Consider the following 17,052-nt stretch of genomic DNA (forward strand, 5'->3'; position numbering starts at 1 on the left):
AAGTCAGCTTGTGCTCTTAGAGAATACAGAGAGAAATGTAAGTAAGCTAAACACTGTGTAAAACAAGCTAAACAAAAGTCATGGGAGGACTTTGGCAAGAACATAGAAAATAAATATCAAGAAGGTGGCAAAATATATTCTGGAGGTTGTGGAAGATTAGAAATGGAGGAAAGATTACTGTAGAAGGAGTTAGAGATGATAAAGATGACATGAAAACAGGAGAAAAAGATATCCTTGAAGTATGGAGTAATTACTTCGAAAAATTGCTAAATGAAACAAGCAGTGATAGCACAGTGGTAAAAAACCCTCAACAGGCATACAGTCAGGAATACATATCCATACTTGAAGTAGAAAAAACCATCAAAGGCTTAAAAAATGTGGAACGGCAGCAGGAGTAGATGATATTCGACCAGAAATACTGAAGTATGGTGGTATAAAAGTCTTGCAGTGGCTGCACTGCATAGTTCACAAGGCCGGGACAGAGGGACAAATTCCTGATGATTGAAGTAGAGCTCTTATAGCACCCATATATAAAAAGCAAATAAAACTGAATGTGAGAATTACAGAGGTATTTCCCTACTGAGTGTTCCTGGTAAGCTATATGCAAGTATACTTGAGAAACGATTGAGAAGAATTGTAGAAGAAAAGCTTGGTGAAGAACAAGCTGGATTCAGGCCAATAGAGGCTGTGAGGATCAGATCTTTACTTTACGACAAATAGTTGAGAAAGCATGGGAATATAACAAAGATCTCTATTTGAGTTTTGTAGATCTGGAAAAAGGCATATGATAAGGTGCCAAGAGAGAAGCTATTCAATACGCTACAGTTATATGGTGTCAATGGGGCATTATATCAAGCAATACTTAGTCTTTATTTGAGTTGTAAGTCAGCAGTTAGAATTGAAGGAAGTACAGGAAGATGGTTTAATGTTAAATCTGGTGTGAGACAAGGGTATACATTATCTATATGGATCACATTATGAAGAAAAGTGGTATTAAACATGATATCAAAGTTGGAGATGTTAATCTCAGCACTTTGCTTTATGTAGACGATGTTATACTTCTAAATAAATCTGCTACAAGTCTGCAAGATTCCTTGATTAAATTAAATAAATGTTGTAATAGATATGATATGAAGGTCAGCAATAAAAAGGCAAAGACAATGAAAATAGACAGAATTGTTGAAAATGTCAACTGCATTGTGAACGGAGAACCTGTGAAATAAGTAAAACATTTCACCTACTTAGGCAAGACTTTTAGTGAAGATGGTAAATTAAATATGGAAATAGACAACAGAATCAATAAAGCTGGTATATCGGAAGTCAACTGAATAAATTCACATGAAATAAGAGAGAAATTAGTCGGAACACTAAATTATCTGTATACAAGACAGTGTTCAAACCAGTTTTAACTTATGGATCTGAGAGCTGGGTCAGAAGTAAAACACTTGACCAAAGACTAGAGACCACAGATATGAGAAACCTGAGAAAGATTAGAGGCATGAACAGATGGCATCAATGGCAATATCATATTAAATATACTGAAGATGCCTGTGACACACAGGCGAAAATTATACTATTAAATAATATTTCTACGTGAGTTTTTCCGTTATTTATTATGTATAGTTATGTCTACTCATGGTTTACCTCTTTTAAAACTTAATATCATATTAAAAACGAGGACATTAAGAAAGAACTTGACATTGTCAGCATCCAGGAATCCGTTAGCAGAGCTAATCTCAGGTGGTATGGTCATTTAAATAGAATGGGCGAGGAAAGATTGGCAAAACAAGTGTTTTCTGCCAGGTCAGCAGGAAAACGACCCAGAGAAAGACCAAGATATAGGTGGATTGATACGGTACAAAGTGCCTTAGACGACAGAAATATAAGATCTGATAATATTGGAGTCTTGACAAGTAACAGACTGATTTGGAGGAAAATTGTAGATAGGAAGTTAGTAATAATGTAAATTTTTCATGTAGTACTATCATATCCTGTATACCCCTTGAGGGTAAATGGCAGAAATTTGATGATGATGATGATGAATTACCAATAAAATAATTATCAATATAGACCACAGATACGAGAGCTCTGGCAAAGATTAAGGAAATGAACAGATGGCATGAATAGCAACATATTAGACAGAAATATAAGACCTGATAATAGCGGAGTCCTGACAGATAACAGATTAATTTGGAGGAAAATTGTTGATAGGAAGTTAGTAATGATGTAGCTTTTTCATGTACTACTATCATAGTAACACTCCCTGCATCAAATTCCTGACATTTACCTGCAGGTAAATGTCAGGAATTTGATGATGATGATAGAAATGAAGTACATATAGATAGTAGAGTAGTTTGGTTACTGTCAAATTCGTAGCTACGCATCACTTTTGTAGCGTGACAATACTGATAAAATATCATGTCACTAGCACTAACCCTCATCTGCATATCAACATATCTTAGATTTGAGGGAAAAATGTTTCCATTGTTTCTCATGATATATGTGTTAATATAACATAACAAAATAATTTGATCAGGAAGGATAAACATGGATTTATTTGCCAAATAACTTTCATTTAGTTACTTGGCTTAACAGATATACATGCACACACAGGCAAAGAAATTGCTTAAGTCACCATAATAATAACTGCGCAGCAGCTCAGTGAATAACCAGTTTGAAGGAAGTTTGGTTTCCAATTTGAAGTGAAGTGCTTTTATAAAAGTGGAATGTTCAACAAAAAAATGTTTGTTTATATGGAGATGTGTGGGGCAGAGAAAATGGCAACTAATTGCTTGATGTGATAACAAAAAAAAAAAAAAAAAAAAAAAAGAAAGAAAGAAAATACCATGAAAATAAAGTGGTCAAGAAGTTGGGTAGTTCTAACATAACTTGCAGGAGTATATATACTCCTGCAATTCATCAAACATAACCTGTCATTTTTGTTTATGGTTTGTTGTCATAACTCTTTCTCCCTGCTTTAGTAATCTTCTAATGGCTACCTTCATTTTTTTACTTGTGAGAAAACCATCACACCAAAAATGATATTTACTACTTTTTTTTTTTCAGACCAACAAAACCAAAAGCTTCCAGTGGTTATATTTTAATTTAATAATAATGCAAAAAGCATTCATTATCCCCAAGAGTGGTGCTTTCCTGCAACACACAGAGCATTTTGAGTTAGCAATCCTTCAAATCTCCAAACAAAAAAACTGCTTTCTCAACAAGGTTGGATAAACAGTAGATTACTGTAAATATATGCACACAAGTCTTTGTAAGAGTAAATTAATAATTATTTCACCCGCATATATTTTCTTTCGATTTAAACTGCATAATAAATGAAACTGTGCTAGGCTCAACTAAATTACAGTAAATAATTAAACTCTGTTGAAAGTTTTTCACATGGTTTTACTAAAAATTAAAGATGCCAAGAAATTATTTCTTGGTTAAATCCTTTATCCAAGTGTAAGCAAACAATGTTTGCATGTGAAGTATCTTCACAACGGGGCTACTTGTATACAGAGGCTAATGACTTCGCATCAACTGCCTTGGTATCCTACAATGCAAAGCACACATCCTTTCAGGTGTGCATAATGTTATGTATTATGGGACAGGGCCACTACCCAGACTGATTTCAACCTTTACTCTGCTACATTAAAATGCAGGGATACCTCTCCAAAAACTCTAGGTACTATTAGTCATTACACCTGACCTGAATCATTCCAGGGCAGGAAACTCATCAGTGGTTGTACTCAGTGATAGGCAAAAACCTACCACAGAGCAGAATCTTTTTACTCCCTCATCCCTGGAATAGAAAGATTCTACTCTGTGGAATCTTTCTATTCCACAGAGTAGAATAGAAAGTGTTTCTACTCCCTAGGAGGCAAGCAACCCCAAACAGATCAACCTTTACTGAGGTGCAAAAGTAAAGGGATGCTCATCATAGGCCTAGAGTGGTTAGTATAGGGGTGCAAGAGAGCCTGATAGTATTAGGAGAAAGAAAAAACAGATAGATAGTATGAAAGATAGAGAAAAGGCCTCAGCTCACTTATATCATCATATAGCCAAAGGCTATCAGTTTTCCTTTTTCACCAATCTCATGCAGATGAACAACCAAAAGACCAATCGAAACTAAAGTGCAAAGATGACTGATACCCAGGTGGTTAGCCTCATCTGAGTAAATCACCTTGGGTTGTCCTTCTCTGCCTGGGATTGCTCTCAGTCCTGCAACATAAGACCACATTGAATTAAGAGAATGGAACCATTTAAAAAACCTCTCATAGCAATCTAGGCAAATATTGCATAATGTGGGGGGGTCTACCCCATCTAGCCAAAAATTTGATCACTCTTAGAATGCTTCTTTCTAAATACAAAAATCCTGACTGACAAAATAAAATTTCCACATTACAATATTATAAAGCATTTGTATATAATATTGCTGGTTTTCAAATCCATTTTTCTTTCTAACCTTCCATAAATAGTATTTTAATTCATTAATTATAAAAATCAAAATTCTTTTCCCACTGCTAACAGGTGTGGATATTACAAAAAAAAAATAACCTGTTCTGTTTTAAGTAATGGAATGTCCAACACATTACATAATCTGTTATAAATACACAGGGCAAGAGGGCAGCTGTAGAATGTTAAAGTACCTCCATCTGATGGTATTAACTGGAAGGAAACCATATGCACTCCAAGCAAGATCCCTCCTGTTTAGGGTATCCTTGAAACTTCAATAAGTTATGAAACAAAATGTTGTTGTCAGCACCCAAGTGTGGACCTAGATACCAACTTTTACTTTTTTTTTAATGGAAAAAATGTCAATGCCAGAACATTGTAGCAGTCTTAGAGTTAAGCAGAGAATGTTGTAGTATTCAGGAACAATCACATCTTTTGGATCTACCTTTATAACAATTTACTCCAAATTTTTAGATTTTTTTTTTTTTTTAAGTTATATTGCTTAAATAGCAGAATTTTAAGACTGATGGCCCAAATCCTCCATGCTTCTTTGATAGCTGAATAAATTCCTTTTTAACTTCTTGGTATCAGCTGGACCAAAAAAATTGCACAGGCTCACTATATAATTGCTTTTCTTTAGCTTCTGTGATGTCTGTAATATTTATTGTGTACAACTGAGCAGGGAAGATTATGGTTTTGAGTGCCATGGCTTTAGAAGAAAGTGGCTCAATTTTCCAATCTTCTAAGGTTTCAATGTCACAAACAAAGTGGCTGCATTGCTTTGCAAGTACAAAGCAAAAGTGAAAGGTAAAAAACCTTTTTCATCATCAAATTCCTGCCATGTACCTCAAGGGGGTGTACAGGGTGTATATGTAGTACTATCATATCTACATGAAAAATTTACATCATTACTAACTTCCTATCTACAATTTTCCAACAAATCAGTCTGTTACTTGTCAAGACTCCAATATTATCATTATCAGATCTTATATTTCTATCATCTAAGGCACATTGAACCGTATCAGTCCACCTATATCTTGGACTTCCTCTAGGTCGTTTTCCTGCCAACCTGGCAGAGAACACTTGATTTGCTAATCTTTCCTCGCCAATTCTGTTTAAGTGACCATACAACCTGAGATTAGCTCTGCTAACACATTCCCAGATGCCGACAATGTCAAGTTCTTTCCTAATATCCTCATTTTTAATATGATATTGCCATTGATGCCATCTGTTCACGCCTCTAATCTTTCTCAGGACTCTCATATCTGTGGTCTCTCTAGTCTTTGGTCAAGTGTTTTACTTCTGACTCAGTTGACAGATCCATAAGTTAAAACTGGTTTGAACACTGTCTTGTATACAGCTAATTTAGTGTTCCGACTAATTTCTCTCTTATTCCATACGAATTTATTCAATTGACTTCCTACCATACAGCTTTCTTGATTGTGTTGTCTATTTCCATATTTAATTTACCATATTCACTAAAAGTCGTGCCTAAGTAGGCGAAATGTTTTACTTGTTCCACAGGTTCTCCATTCACAATGCAGTTGGCATTTTCAAACGATTCTGCCTATTTTCATTGTTTTTGTCTTTTTATTGCTGACCTTCATACCATATCTATTACAACAGTTATTCAATTTAATCAGGGAATTTTGCAGACTTGTAGCAGATTTATTTAGAAGTATAACATCGTCTACATAAAGCAAAGAGCTGATATTAACATCTCCAACTTTGATATCATGTTTAATACTACTTTCCTTCATAATGTGATCCATATAGATAATGAATAACAGAGGGGGATAATGTACATCCTTGTCTCACACCAGATTTAACATTAAACCATCTTCATGAACTTCTTTCAATTCTAACTGCTGACTTACAAATCAAAGAAAGACTAAGTATTGTTTGATATAATGCCTCATTGATACCATATAACTGTAGAGTATTGAATAGCTTCTGTCTTGGAACCTTGTCATATGCTTTTTCCAGATCAACAAAACTTAAGTATAGATCTTTGTTATATTCCCATGCTTTCTCAACTATTTGTCGTAAAGTGAAGATCTGATCCTGACAACCTCTATTTGGCCTGAATCCAGCTTGTTCTTCCCCAAACTTTTCTTCCAGAATTCTTCTCAACTGTTTCTCAAGTATACTGGCATAAATCTTACCAGGAACACTCAGTAGGGAAATACCTCTGTAATTCTCACATTCAGTTTTATTTCCCTTTTTATATATGGGTACTATGAGAGCTCTACTCCAATCATCGGGAATTTGTCCCTCTGTTCACGCTTTCTGAACTATGCAGTGCAGCCACTGTAAGACTTTTATACCACCATACTTCAACATTTCTCGCCGAATATCATCTACTCCTGCTGCCTTTCCACATTTCAGGCTTTTTCTACTTCAAGTATGAATATGTATTCCTGACTGTATGCCTGTTGAGTGTTTTTTTTACAACTGTGCTATTACTGCTTGTTTCATTTAGCAATTTTTCGAAGTAATTACTCCATACTTCAATATCTTTTTCTCCAGTTTTCATGTCACCTTTATCATCTCTAATTCCTTTTACAACACTCATTCCTCCATTTCTAAGCTTCTTCAACAACCTCCAGCATATCTTGCCACCTTCTTGATATTTACTTTCTATGTTCTTATCAAAGTCTTCAAATGACTTGCGTTTAGCTAGTTTTACAAAGTGTTTAGCTTTCTTACATTTGTTGCTGTATTCTCTAAGAGCACAAGCTCACTTATTTGTCAGGAACTTTTGATATGCATTCTTCTTTTCCTTCACTCAGGGGTGTGCCAGCCATATGTGCAATGTATGCAAAGCACACAGGCTCCAAAGAGGAGGATATACTTTAAAAAAAACCTTTTTTTTAAAGTGATTTTTTTATTGGAGAGGGTGGGGGGGGTAGAGGCACCAACTAAAGTTTGCACACAGGTGCCAGACATTACTGCCGTGCTACTGGGTATAGGGGCACCAACTAAAGTTTTGCACACAGGTGCCGGACACTACTGTGCACACCCCTGCCTTCACTGCCTCTTTAACTTTCTGTGTCCACCATGGAGTTCTGATTTTTCTATCCTTGCAGACAACCTCACCACATGCCTCTCTGGCTGAATCAATCAGTGTTTTCTTCAAGGCTTGATACTGAATCTCCAAGGTTTGGTTGCTGTTCTCAAACTCTCCTCTTAGTTATATAGCTTTGACCTTTACCTTTACAAAAAATCTCAAGATTTCTACATCCACCAAACCTCCACATCACCCCCATGAAAAAACCTGGTGTTTATGAGATTCACTGCTCTTGTGGTATTTGATATGTAGGCCAGACAGGAAGGTCAGGAGAGATCCACATGTCTGAACACGTAAAAGATGTCGAAAAAAAGAAGAGAACATAAATCACACCTGGCATTCCCACACAGCCACTATAGGCCATCAAGTACTTTGGCAACAAACAAAAATGTCATATATTGATCATAACTGTTTTACAAGAAAATTTAAAGAAGGCTTCCAAATGATTAGGATCTCGACACAATGCAATAAAAATCAAGGCTTAATTTTACATCAAGTGTGGTTTGCTTTCATCAAAAATTTAACTGCTCTTAACCTAGGCTATAACACATGTGATACCACCGAACATGATAGCAACAACTAGGAATGTTCCAACATGCATACAGTAACAAATGTACCATTTATTCTGGTTTATCAATTATATGTAATGGTTGTGAAGTTATCAAAACATCTAATATGTGTAATTAATTGTCAACAGGCTTTTGTTGTGTAAAACTTTTCTATACCAGTACCCCTGATGATGTAAGTCTTATAACTTACAAAACTTGTTGGGCTTTAATTGCTTATTTTTATTAAACTCTTTAGTTATAGTAGTCTCAATACCAAAAACTACCCACAGAACTGCTAAACTACAGAAACTTTTGTTTGCATTTATAAACCTTATTACACACCCACAGTATTTCCAGTCTACTGTCAAGATTCTCCCTTGTGCATCCCTTTGGATATTGCAGACTGGCCCAAGGAGGAGTGGGGGGGGGATAAAAACTTCTACTACAGCCCTGTTAAATTTTCCAAAGCTTCAATAAGAAAGAAGTGGATGTCATCACACCCACCCACACACACACAACCATCACTCTAAATATTTAAATTAAATTCTTAACCACTCAACCATTTAATGATGTAATACACTGTATATTACAAGAAAACAGGTTTAGTACATAATTAAAACAATGTGTATTTTATTTGAGCAAATATTCGAAAAATACATCTTTATTTTTTACTTTCTTAAAAATTTCACTCTTGAAAGGTTGCAAACCTGCAGCACATTGTGAGTGGCCTTTTGTAAGGGCTTTTTTAAATGATGATGAGTTAACTGATCTCACACAAGATGTGGCAGGGCATTTTTCTCTGAAACTTGCCTTTTTCATGCTGCAAAATAAGTGAACTGGCCAGAAAATACACAATTAAAGACAATTTAATGATCTCAGCTGTTCAAAGACAAAAAATAATTGCAATTAAAAGACTAAGAGTCAGGTAAGCTCAGAAATTTTGTCATAGTACATCAGACCTCCAAAGCAGGTTGGATGTAGTGATGGTCTAACAGTAAGCAATGAGAATCTCAACCATCAAATAACATTCAAAAACAACCATGCTACAGTGTTATTCAAACCCAGTCTGCAGCCTGAAATGTGGAGATGCTATTCATTTGACCAATTTAGCTAGGAAATGATAAAAATTAAGTACAAGCATGACTACAGGTGGCAAAATATAATCCTTAAAGATTTCAAAATATAATTATAAACAATAAAGAAAAACATGTTGCACAAAATAATGAAAGCACATAACTATAATTTTAATATTAACATTAACTGATTCCTGTATTTCATTAATCTAATAATACAGGTAATTATTAGATTAATGAAAATCAGATAATTTAGTTATGGTCTGATAAACGTGCAATGACAAACAAATCCCATAAAAATGGGTATTGCAGCTGTACAGACAAGTCATTATTGTATTAGAGCAACCATTCATATTGAAATAATTATTACAGTAATGATTTCTAATCATACAATATCCCATCCATTTAGTAAATACTGTGAAATAATTAGATTTATCTCTATTAAAATATATTGTCAGTTTAAACAAGTAATGTTAATGGATAATCACCTTTCCCATGAAGCTCAGTAGCCTATCAAGGCCTAGTAACGTGGCTTTGCAAAAACCTAATTAAATGCTATGATAGGGCAGTTAATCATATCCTAGATGGAATTCATACTCAGACTTTCCAAAGAGCATTATCTTTACTGACTGAGCTACAGAAGCCATATGCTAACAGTTAATGTTTATATTTTTTAAAGTATTACTGAGATTTTTTTCTTTGCAACTGGTAATTTTGTTTAATTTAAAAAACAAAATCCAACTTTAATACTGGCATGCATAATAATCGAACTGTCAACTCTCACTATGACATACTACCAAGTTCAAGTAAAATTCACTATAGCACTTTATCCACCATAACCAAGTATTCCTTTGATCTTCCTAGGAGTGTACGATAGTGACATTGACTGTATTCATAATTTCCTTTTAGGTAACTTCTTCAACAACAATGCATAAGCACCTGTTACTTTTCATACTGTCCTATCAACTGGTCTCATTTGTCTATTCTCCATACTCTAGAGCTGCTTGACAGATTTTGATCAATTTGGTATTTAAGATATTTACTAAAATTTGTCTAGTCATTTCACAATTTTTAGTAATTTTAGTTTAAATCATATAATTTTTGTTATAAAAAATTATACAGGGACTTCCATTCTTGCAGAAGAATAATCTTATGTGGAGGAATAATGTTTGCTAGTGAAATGGCAAACATCATTCCTCTGCTTTCTGTTAGACCTTCAAAACAAGAGCAGCAGCTGCCCAACGTCACATTTCAGTACAATTGCAAACATGTCGAACCTACTTCTCTTCTTCCTCATAATGTTTCCAAGCAGCTTCAATCTTCAACTCTTCAAGTAAATGTCAACAGAGTTCTTCTTTCTCAATGCTTACCTGCACCACACACACAGCACTAGTGCTATAGGTTATCTCTTGTGTGTGGTGGGGGGGGGGGGAATAAATACATATAAAAAAATCAAATTGAGGCATTACTTTTGAAATGTCTCTCATTTATATATATATATAGAGAGAGAGAGAGAGAAATCTCATTCTAAGTAAAAATTATATAAGGTGGTACCCAAAAGTTACCAAACTAGCTGAAAAACAAGGTGTCATTTTAACTTACTGATTGCTGTTATTCTCTTCAAAACTGCCTCCATTGAGAATTTAAATACTGAATTCAACATTTCTGCCAGTGCTGATAGTTTTTCTTTGAAATAACATTCAGATCACTTAGAAAATAGGAATACAATGCTTGTGAGTGTGCATCAACAAACTTTAATGAAGTTGGATAAGCAATATGATAATGGAGGACCTCTCAAGAAGACACTTTTGACTTCATTGAGGTCTAGTGGTGGTGATAATTTCTTCTTGGAGAATAAAATGAAGTCACAGGTAACCAGGTTTGGAAAGTACAGAGGATGAAGCACAGTAGCAATGTTGTTATTGGCTAAAAAGTGTTGCAGAGACAATTCAGAGTATATTAGGATACTGCAGTGAAATATCTAGCTATAAATATATTACTTTTCTGGTCACTTTTGGCAAATATCTAAGTAATACTGCTGGTTGACAGTCAGGCCTGCAGAAATTAATTTTTAGCATATAACTGATGTGCAATTAAAAGAAAGCAATCACTCATGCACTTGATGTTTGAACGAACTAGGATGACTTTCTTTGAATGCAGAGACACTCCAAACACTGCAAAGCTCTCCGAAGAAGTTTTATTGAGTTCAAAACAAGAGTTGATGAATCTCTACTACTCTTTTGCATTCCTCATTTTGAAAGTTGCAAAACACAATAGGTAACCAAGAAATTAAACTGAATCTACAAAAACCATGCATGAAAACTGGAACAATAAGTCATACTTCCAGGAAGTATAGTGCTTGTACTCTTGCAGCTAGTCTGGAGAAATGTTTGGGTAGAACCTTTATTTAACACTACTTTAAATTTTAAAAGCAAAATAAAGCTCTGAAATCAACTCACAATGTACTCTCCTTTAGGGTCTAGAGAAATGCTTAGCACTGGAGCATTATGGCCAATTAGGACTTTTTCACTGTGGTCATCTAGATTCACTATTTTTATATTAAAATCACTATAACAAAAATGTAATATCAAGTTCAGAAAATATAACACACACTGCTTAAAACAGAACCTTATAAAATGAAATAAAAAAGAATTATTCTTACAACTAAAAAAGTGATTAATCCTTAACATAAATTTATAAATTATGTATAAAATTATATATTATATGTACTCATATGTACACATAAGTAGCAAATGAATGATAGTCTGCTAGTGGTAAATATTTTCCAATGCCGTGTTTACTACTGGCAGACTATCGTTCATTACTTATGTGTACATATGAGCACATATAATATATAATTTTATACATAATTTATTATACATTTCATTTTTCTAAGGCATTTCTGAATGAATCAATCCATTCATGACCTTGGTCTTCTCTGGATCTTTTTTTGATAGCAAAATGGCAGGAAAAAAACCTAGAAGAAGACCAAGATCTAGGATTGATTCAGTCAGAAGTGAATTAGAAGAATGAAATGTTAGATATGACAATATTGGAATGCTGACAAGTAATAGACTAATTTGGAAGGAAAACTGTTGATAGGAGATTATTAATAATGTAAACTTAATCTTGTAGTGCTGTTAAAGTAGTCTGAACATCCCTTAAGGGTACATATCAAGAAACTGGTGATGACTTTATTATAAAGCCAAGCCTTGCATAATGCAGGTTCCAATTTGATAAATTATACCTTTTTTTACTTTACATGATATAAATTTCCAGTTGTGATCTTTTCACAGGGCTCAGAGGAGAGAGACTAAGTTGGTGAGTGGTGTAAAAAATGCTCCCTACATTGATAGATTGAGAGCTTGTAAATTACAGAGGTTGGCTGATAGGCGAAGAAGAGGAGATATGATAGAAACATTTAAATTACTTAAAGGTTTTTATAAGATTGATGCAAGGGAAATATTTCAGCTGTGTGATAGTGATAGAAGAACAAGAGGTCATCCCTGGAAATTAAGGAAAAGTGTGGTTAACAAGGGTGTGAGAACTAGATTTTTTGCTTGGAGAGTGGTGAATGAATGGAATGCATTGCCTGACTCAGTTGTGAGTGCTTCGTCTGTAAATGAGTTCAAGAAGAGGTATGATAGATATTGTTTTGATAGTTTTGAGAATCTCTCGTGATGAGTCTTCTGACTCTATGAAGATATCCATATAATAATAATAATAATTTTTCCCAATTTGTACATAGGCATGCTATTGCTCAGTTTGACACTATACATTTTATTGAAATCTGTTCAATCATCTCAGTTATGATTTTAATCAGACTATTTTTAGTTGCAAAATTTGACAAAGCATTTTTGAAATGATAAAAAGAATAACTTTGCTCTAGCTAGATGGAATTCAATGAAATTTGTTATTTAGGATAACTACTATTATTTACAATGCTCTGGAAAAGTAGTTGCTCTTGATATTTCCATGGTATTTAATTGGTTTTGGCACAGATTTTTGTATATTAAGCAAACTGCCTATGACCTGTCTTGTATTCCTTGCAAGCAGACTGCTGGCAACTCAATTGCTCACCACTGTGCAACTTGTCTTATACATGAATGAGCTTACCTCACTGACTTCACATACTATTCTTAGTAATACTGATAACTACACGCTCCATTCTTTTTTCTCTTTTCACAAACCAACTAGCACCCCTATCACTAAAAGCCTTAATATCTTCTATAACCAATGTTTCTAAAGTCTGATCTTGTGAATTTCAATGCAACCAAAATAGTTCTGTCTAATTCTTGCAAGAAAGATTTCATTTCACTCTTCACCTTATTTCTGACAATACACAGATCCAAAATATGATCAGATTTTTTCTTCTTTGGCTGACTTACACCTCCACAAATATGAGGGTTGTTAAAAGTTTGGTAAAAAAATAAGTTAAACACATTTTTTTGTAAAAAATTACCTTTATTTCTCAACATAGTCTCTATCGAGGTCTACACGTTTAGTCCAGCGAGTTTCCAATTTTTTCATCCCATCTAAAAAGTAGGATTTGTCAAATTGTGCAAAATAATCATTCACAGCCTTGATGATATCCTCGTTCGAAGAAATTTTTTCTCACCGAACCCAATTTTTAAGTTTAGGAACAAGAAGTCACACGGGACCAAAGCCAGAGAATACGGCGGATGTGGAACCAATTTGAAACCTCAATTCATGCAATTTTGCCATTGCAATGGCCAATGTGTGGGACAATGCATTGTCTTGATGAAAGAGCACTTTTTTGTGTCCCAATCTTGGCCGTTTTTTCTTCAGTTCTTCTTTTAAATGCTCCACAACGACGCATAATAGGCTCCTGTTATTGTTTTACCCTTTTACAAATATTCTATCATGATAATTCCTTGGGAATCCCAAAAACAGTGGCCATCAGCTGACAAAACGGTCTTTGCTTTTTTTGGTGATCTTTCACCAGGCATTGTCCACTGTTTTGACTGCTGCTTGGACTCAGGTGTATAGTGGTGGATCCAAGTTTCATCTACAGTCACAAATCGATGCAAAAAATTCTGCGGAGTGCGAATAAACATCGCCAAACACTGCGTTGAAATGTCTTTTTGCACGCATTTTTGACTGATGGTTGGAAGTTTATTTTGCGCTCGGTTAGACTATAATAAATTTAGTTTAATCCTTTATCCAAGTGTATGCAAACAAAGTTTGCACCTGAAAATATCTTCAGGACTGAAGTAAGGTGGTACATCCCCTGGCAACTTGTAGCAAAGGTGGTTCAAGCTCTCATCATTCCTTGTCTCAGTATCTCCCATAATGCAAAGCACATCTCCTTGCAAACATGTATACTGCTATGCATTAAGGAAAAGGCAACTACCCAGACCAGTTTCGATCTTTATTGAGGTCTCGTCAGTGGGAGGCACACCCGGATTGGTGATACTCAGGTTACCTCAGTCCTGAAGATATTTTCAGGTGCAAACTTTGTTTGCATACACTTGGATAAAGGATTAAACTATATTTATTATAGTCTAACCAAGTGCAAAATAAACTTCCAACATCTTTCTCTAAATCCAGAGTAATTTAATAATAAGGTGGTACACACTGGTTGGTAACTCACATAGGTAAATATGACCTCTCCATTGCTTCTGCCTTAGTATCACCACTCTAGGTCTGCCTCCCACTGATGAGACCTCAATAAAGGTTGTAACCGGTCTGGATAGTGGCCTTTTCCTTAATGCATGGCAGTATACATGTTCACAAGGAGATTTGCTTTGCATTATGGGAGATACTGAGACAAGGAGTGATGAGCGCTTGATTCACCTTTGCTACAAGTTGCCAAGGGATGTACCACCTTACCTCAGTCCTGAAGATATTTTCAGGCGCAAACATTGTTTGCATACACTTGGATAAAGGATTAAACTAAATTTATTACAGTTTTTGACTGACAGTCAACAATCATGGCTCGCACACACAGCTTTTTCATGTGCAATTTTTCATGTAGGATATTGTACGCCCATTCAGTTGAGATGCCTACAATCTTATGAACTTGGCAGTATTCCATAACGATACCATGGATTTTGTCAATCATTTCCTTCATAGTGACCTCAGTCGGGCAGCAGGAGCGTGCACTTCATCTTTGATGGACTTACGACCACGTTTAAACTCATTTATCCAAAAATAAATAGTCTTTAAATGCTGGTACAGAGTCCCCATGAACTGATCTAAGTTGGCTTTGATCTGTGTGGCCATCCACTACTTCAAATAAAAGTGTTTTATCACTGCACGAAACTTGTTTTTCTCCATTTTTATGAAAAAGCAAACACGATCATTTAAACGTTTGCCAAACGAGAACTACACATCACACATGGCTAAAATTTTGCCAGGAGTCATGAAAAAGATGATATGTGCTGAAATTGATATGAATGAACGAATTGTGCTGTCATCTATTGGAAATTTATCAAACTTTTCGAACAACCCTCGTACATCTTAGTCATAACTTCTTCAGCTGCCCAAAACATGGTGTACTTTTCCACTGAAGATACTACTCACCAGTAAAAACTTTTAATACTGTATAAATCCTATATCAACCCAATCACTGAATACTGCTCATTCACTTGGGATGATGCTTTCACAACCTAAGACTGTTCGCAGACTGATTAATCAATGATCCCTCCAGATTGAACTGATTACTCACTCAAACTTTTGTTTTCTTCCCTAACTCTCTTCTATATGGAAGAAACCAAATGTCTTTGTTGATTAAAGATATTCTACTGAGCTAGCTACAATTAATTACTTCTCCTCCATCAGAGTGCATAATAAAAAGAGCAGCCACCAGTCAGCATCCACTTGCCATCCAGGTCCTAACTTGCTCAACCAATTTCTCATAATCTTCTTTCATTATAATCTACCTATTCTCTTTAACACCCCCAGCTTCCCTACCTCACAGTCTTTCCAAAGACCTCAACAACCTTCAGAGTCAGAGTTTCAAGAAACAGATTCCTTTTTTCATACACACAGCACCGATCTGCTATAGGTCATGTGACATTTCACGAATAGATACAATATTAAAAAAAAAAAAAAAAAAAAGAATAATTGAAACACCATAAAAAATTCCTGATATGTGCCTTCAAAAAGAATGAATGTATAGTATACTAAACTATGAGAGTGCTATAGGATAAATTTACATAATTACTAGCTTAGCATCAACAATTTTCCTCCAAATTAGTCTGAGGTTTTGTTCAGGATAGAATTCCAACACTCTCAAGAACTTATATGTCAAGCTTCTAACTTCAAACTATATCAATTCGTCTAGATTTTGGTCCTCTTTCTGAAAGAGAGAATGATGGCAAAACATGCTTGCCTAATAATTCCTCTACCATTTTGTTCCAGTAACCATATCACCTTACATTAGTTCTGTTTACACACTCCTGAATGATAACCATGTCAAGTTTCTTTCAATATCTTTGTTTTTAATATGATTCTGCTACTGATGCCATCTGTTTATTTCCGAAATTTTTCTCAGAATTGTCATATCTGTGGTCTCTAATCTTTGGTCAAGTGCTTCAGATCAAACTGGTTTGAACACTGTCTTATATATTGCTAATTTATTATTATTATTATTATTACACAGAATTATTATTCTATGTACAGGCAACTTCATGGAGTCGGAAGATTCACTGCAGGAAACCCAAATTATGCACAAAATCTATGATACCTCTCCTTGAATCCATTAACAAAGCACCTCACAACTAACTCCAAAAACCCAGTCCACTCACATTCACAACTCTCCAAGCAAAAAATCTAGTCCTCACACTCCTACTAACCACACCTTAATTCAACTGCCATGGATGACATCCTGTTCTGGCTCATCTAGCCAAGTGGTAAAACATTTCCATGCCATTAATCTTAT

The 17,052-nt window shown here is 35.0% G+C and overlaps 1 protein-coding gene across 1 annotated transcript in view; it reads right to left on the reverse strand.

Moving 5' to 3' along the window:
* Window positions 1-17,052, reverse strand: part of Ctf4 (Chromosome transmission fidelity 4) — a 525,719-nt gene that overhangs the window by 435,443 nt on the left and 73,224 nt on the right. The window contains exon 6 of the mRNA XM_090398697.1: window positions 11,606-11,714. Coding sequence (XP_090254823.1) covers window positions 11,606-11,714 — 109 coding nt within the window. The remainder of the gene's footprint in view (window positions 1-11,605; window positions 11,715-17,052) is intronic.

Source organism: Typopeltis vanoorti, chromosome 10, assembly GCF_054136105.1.
Source record: "Typopeltis vanoorti isolate ZY-2024b chromosome 10, IOZ_Tvanoo_1.0, whole genome shotgun sequence".
Taxonomy (NCBI): Eukaryota; Metazoa; Arthropoda; class Arachnida; order Uropygi; family Thelyphonidae; genus Typopeltis; species Typopeltis vanoorti.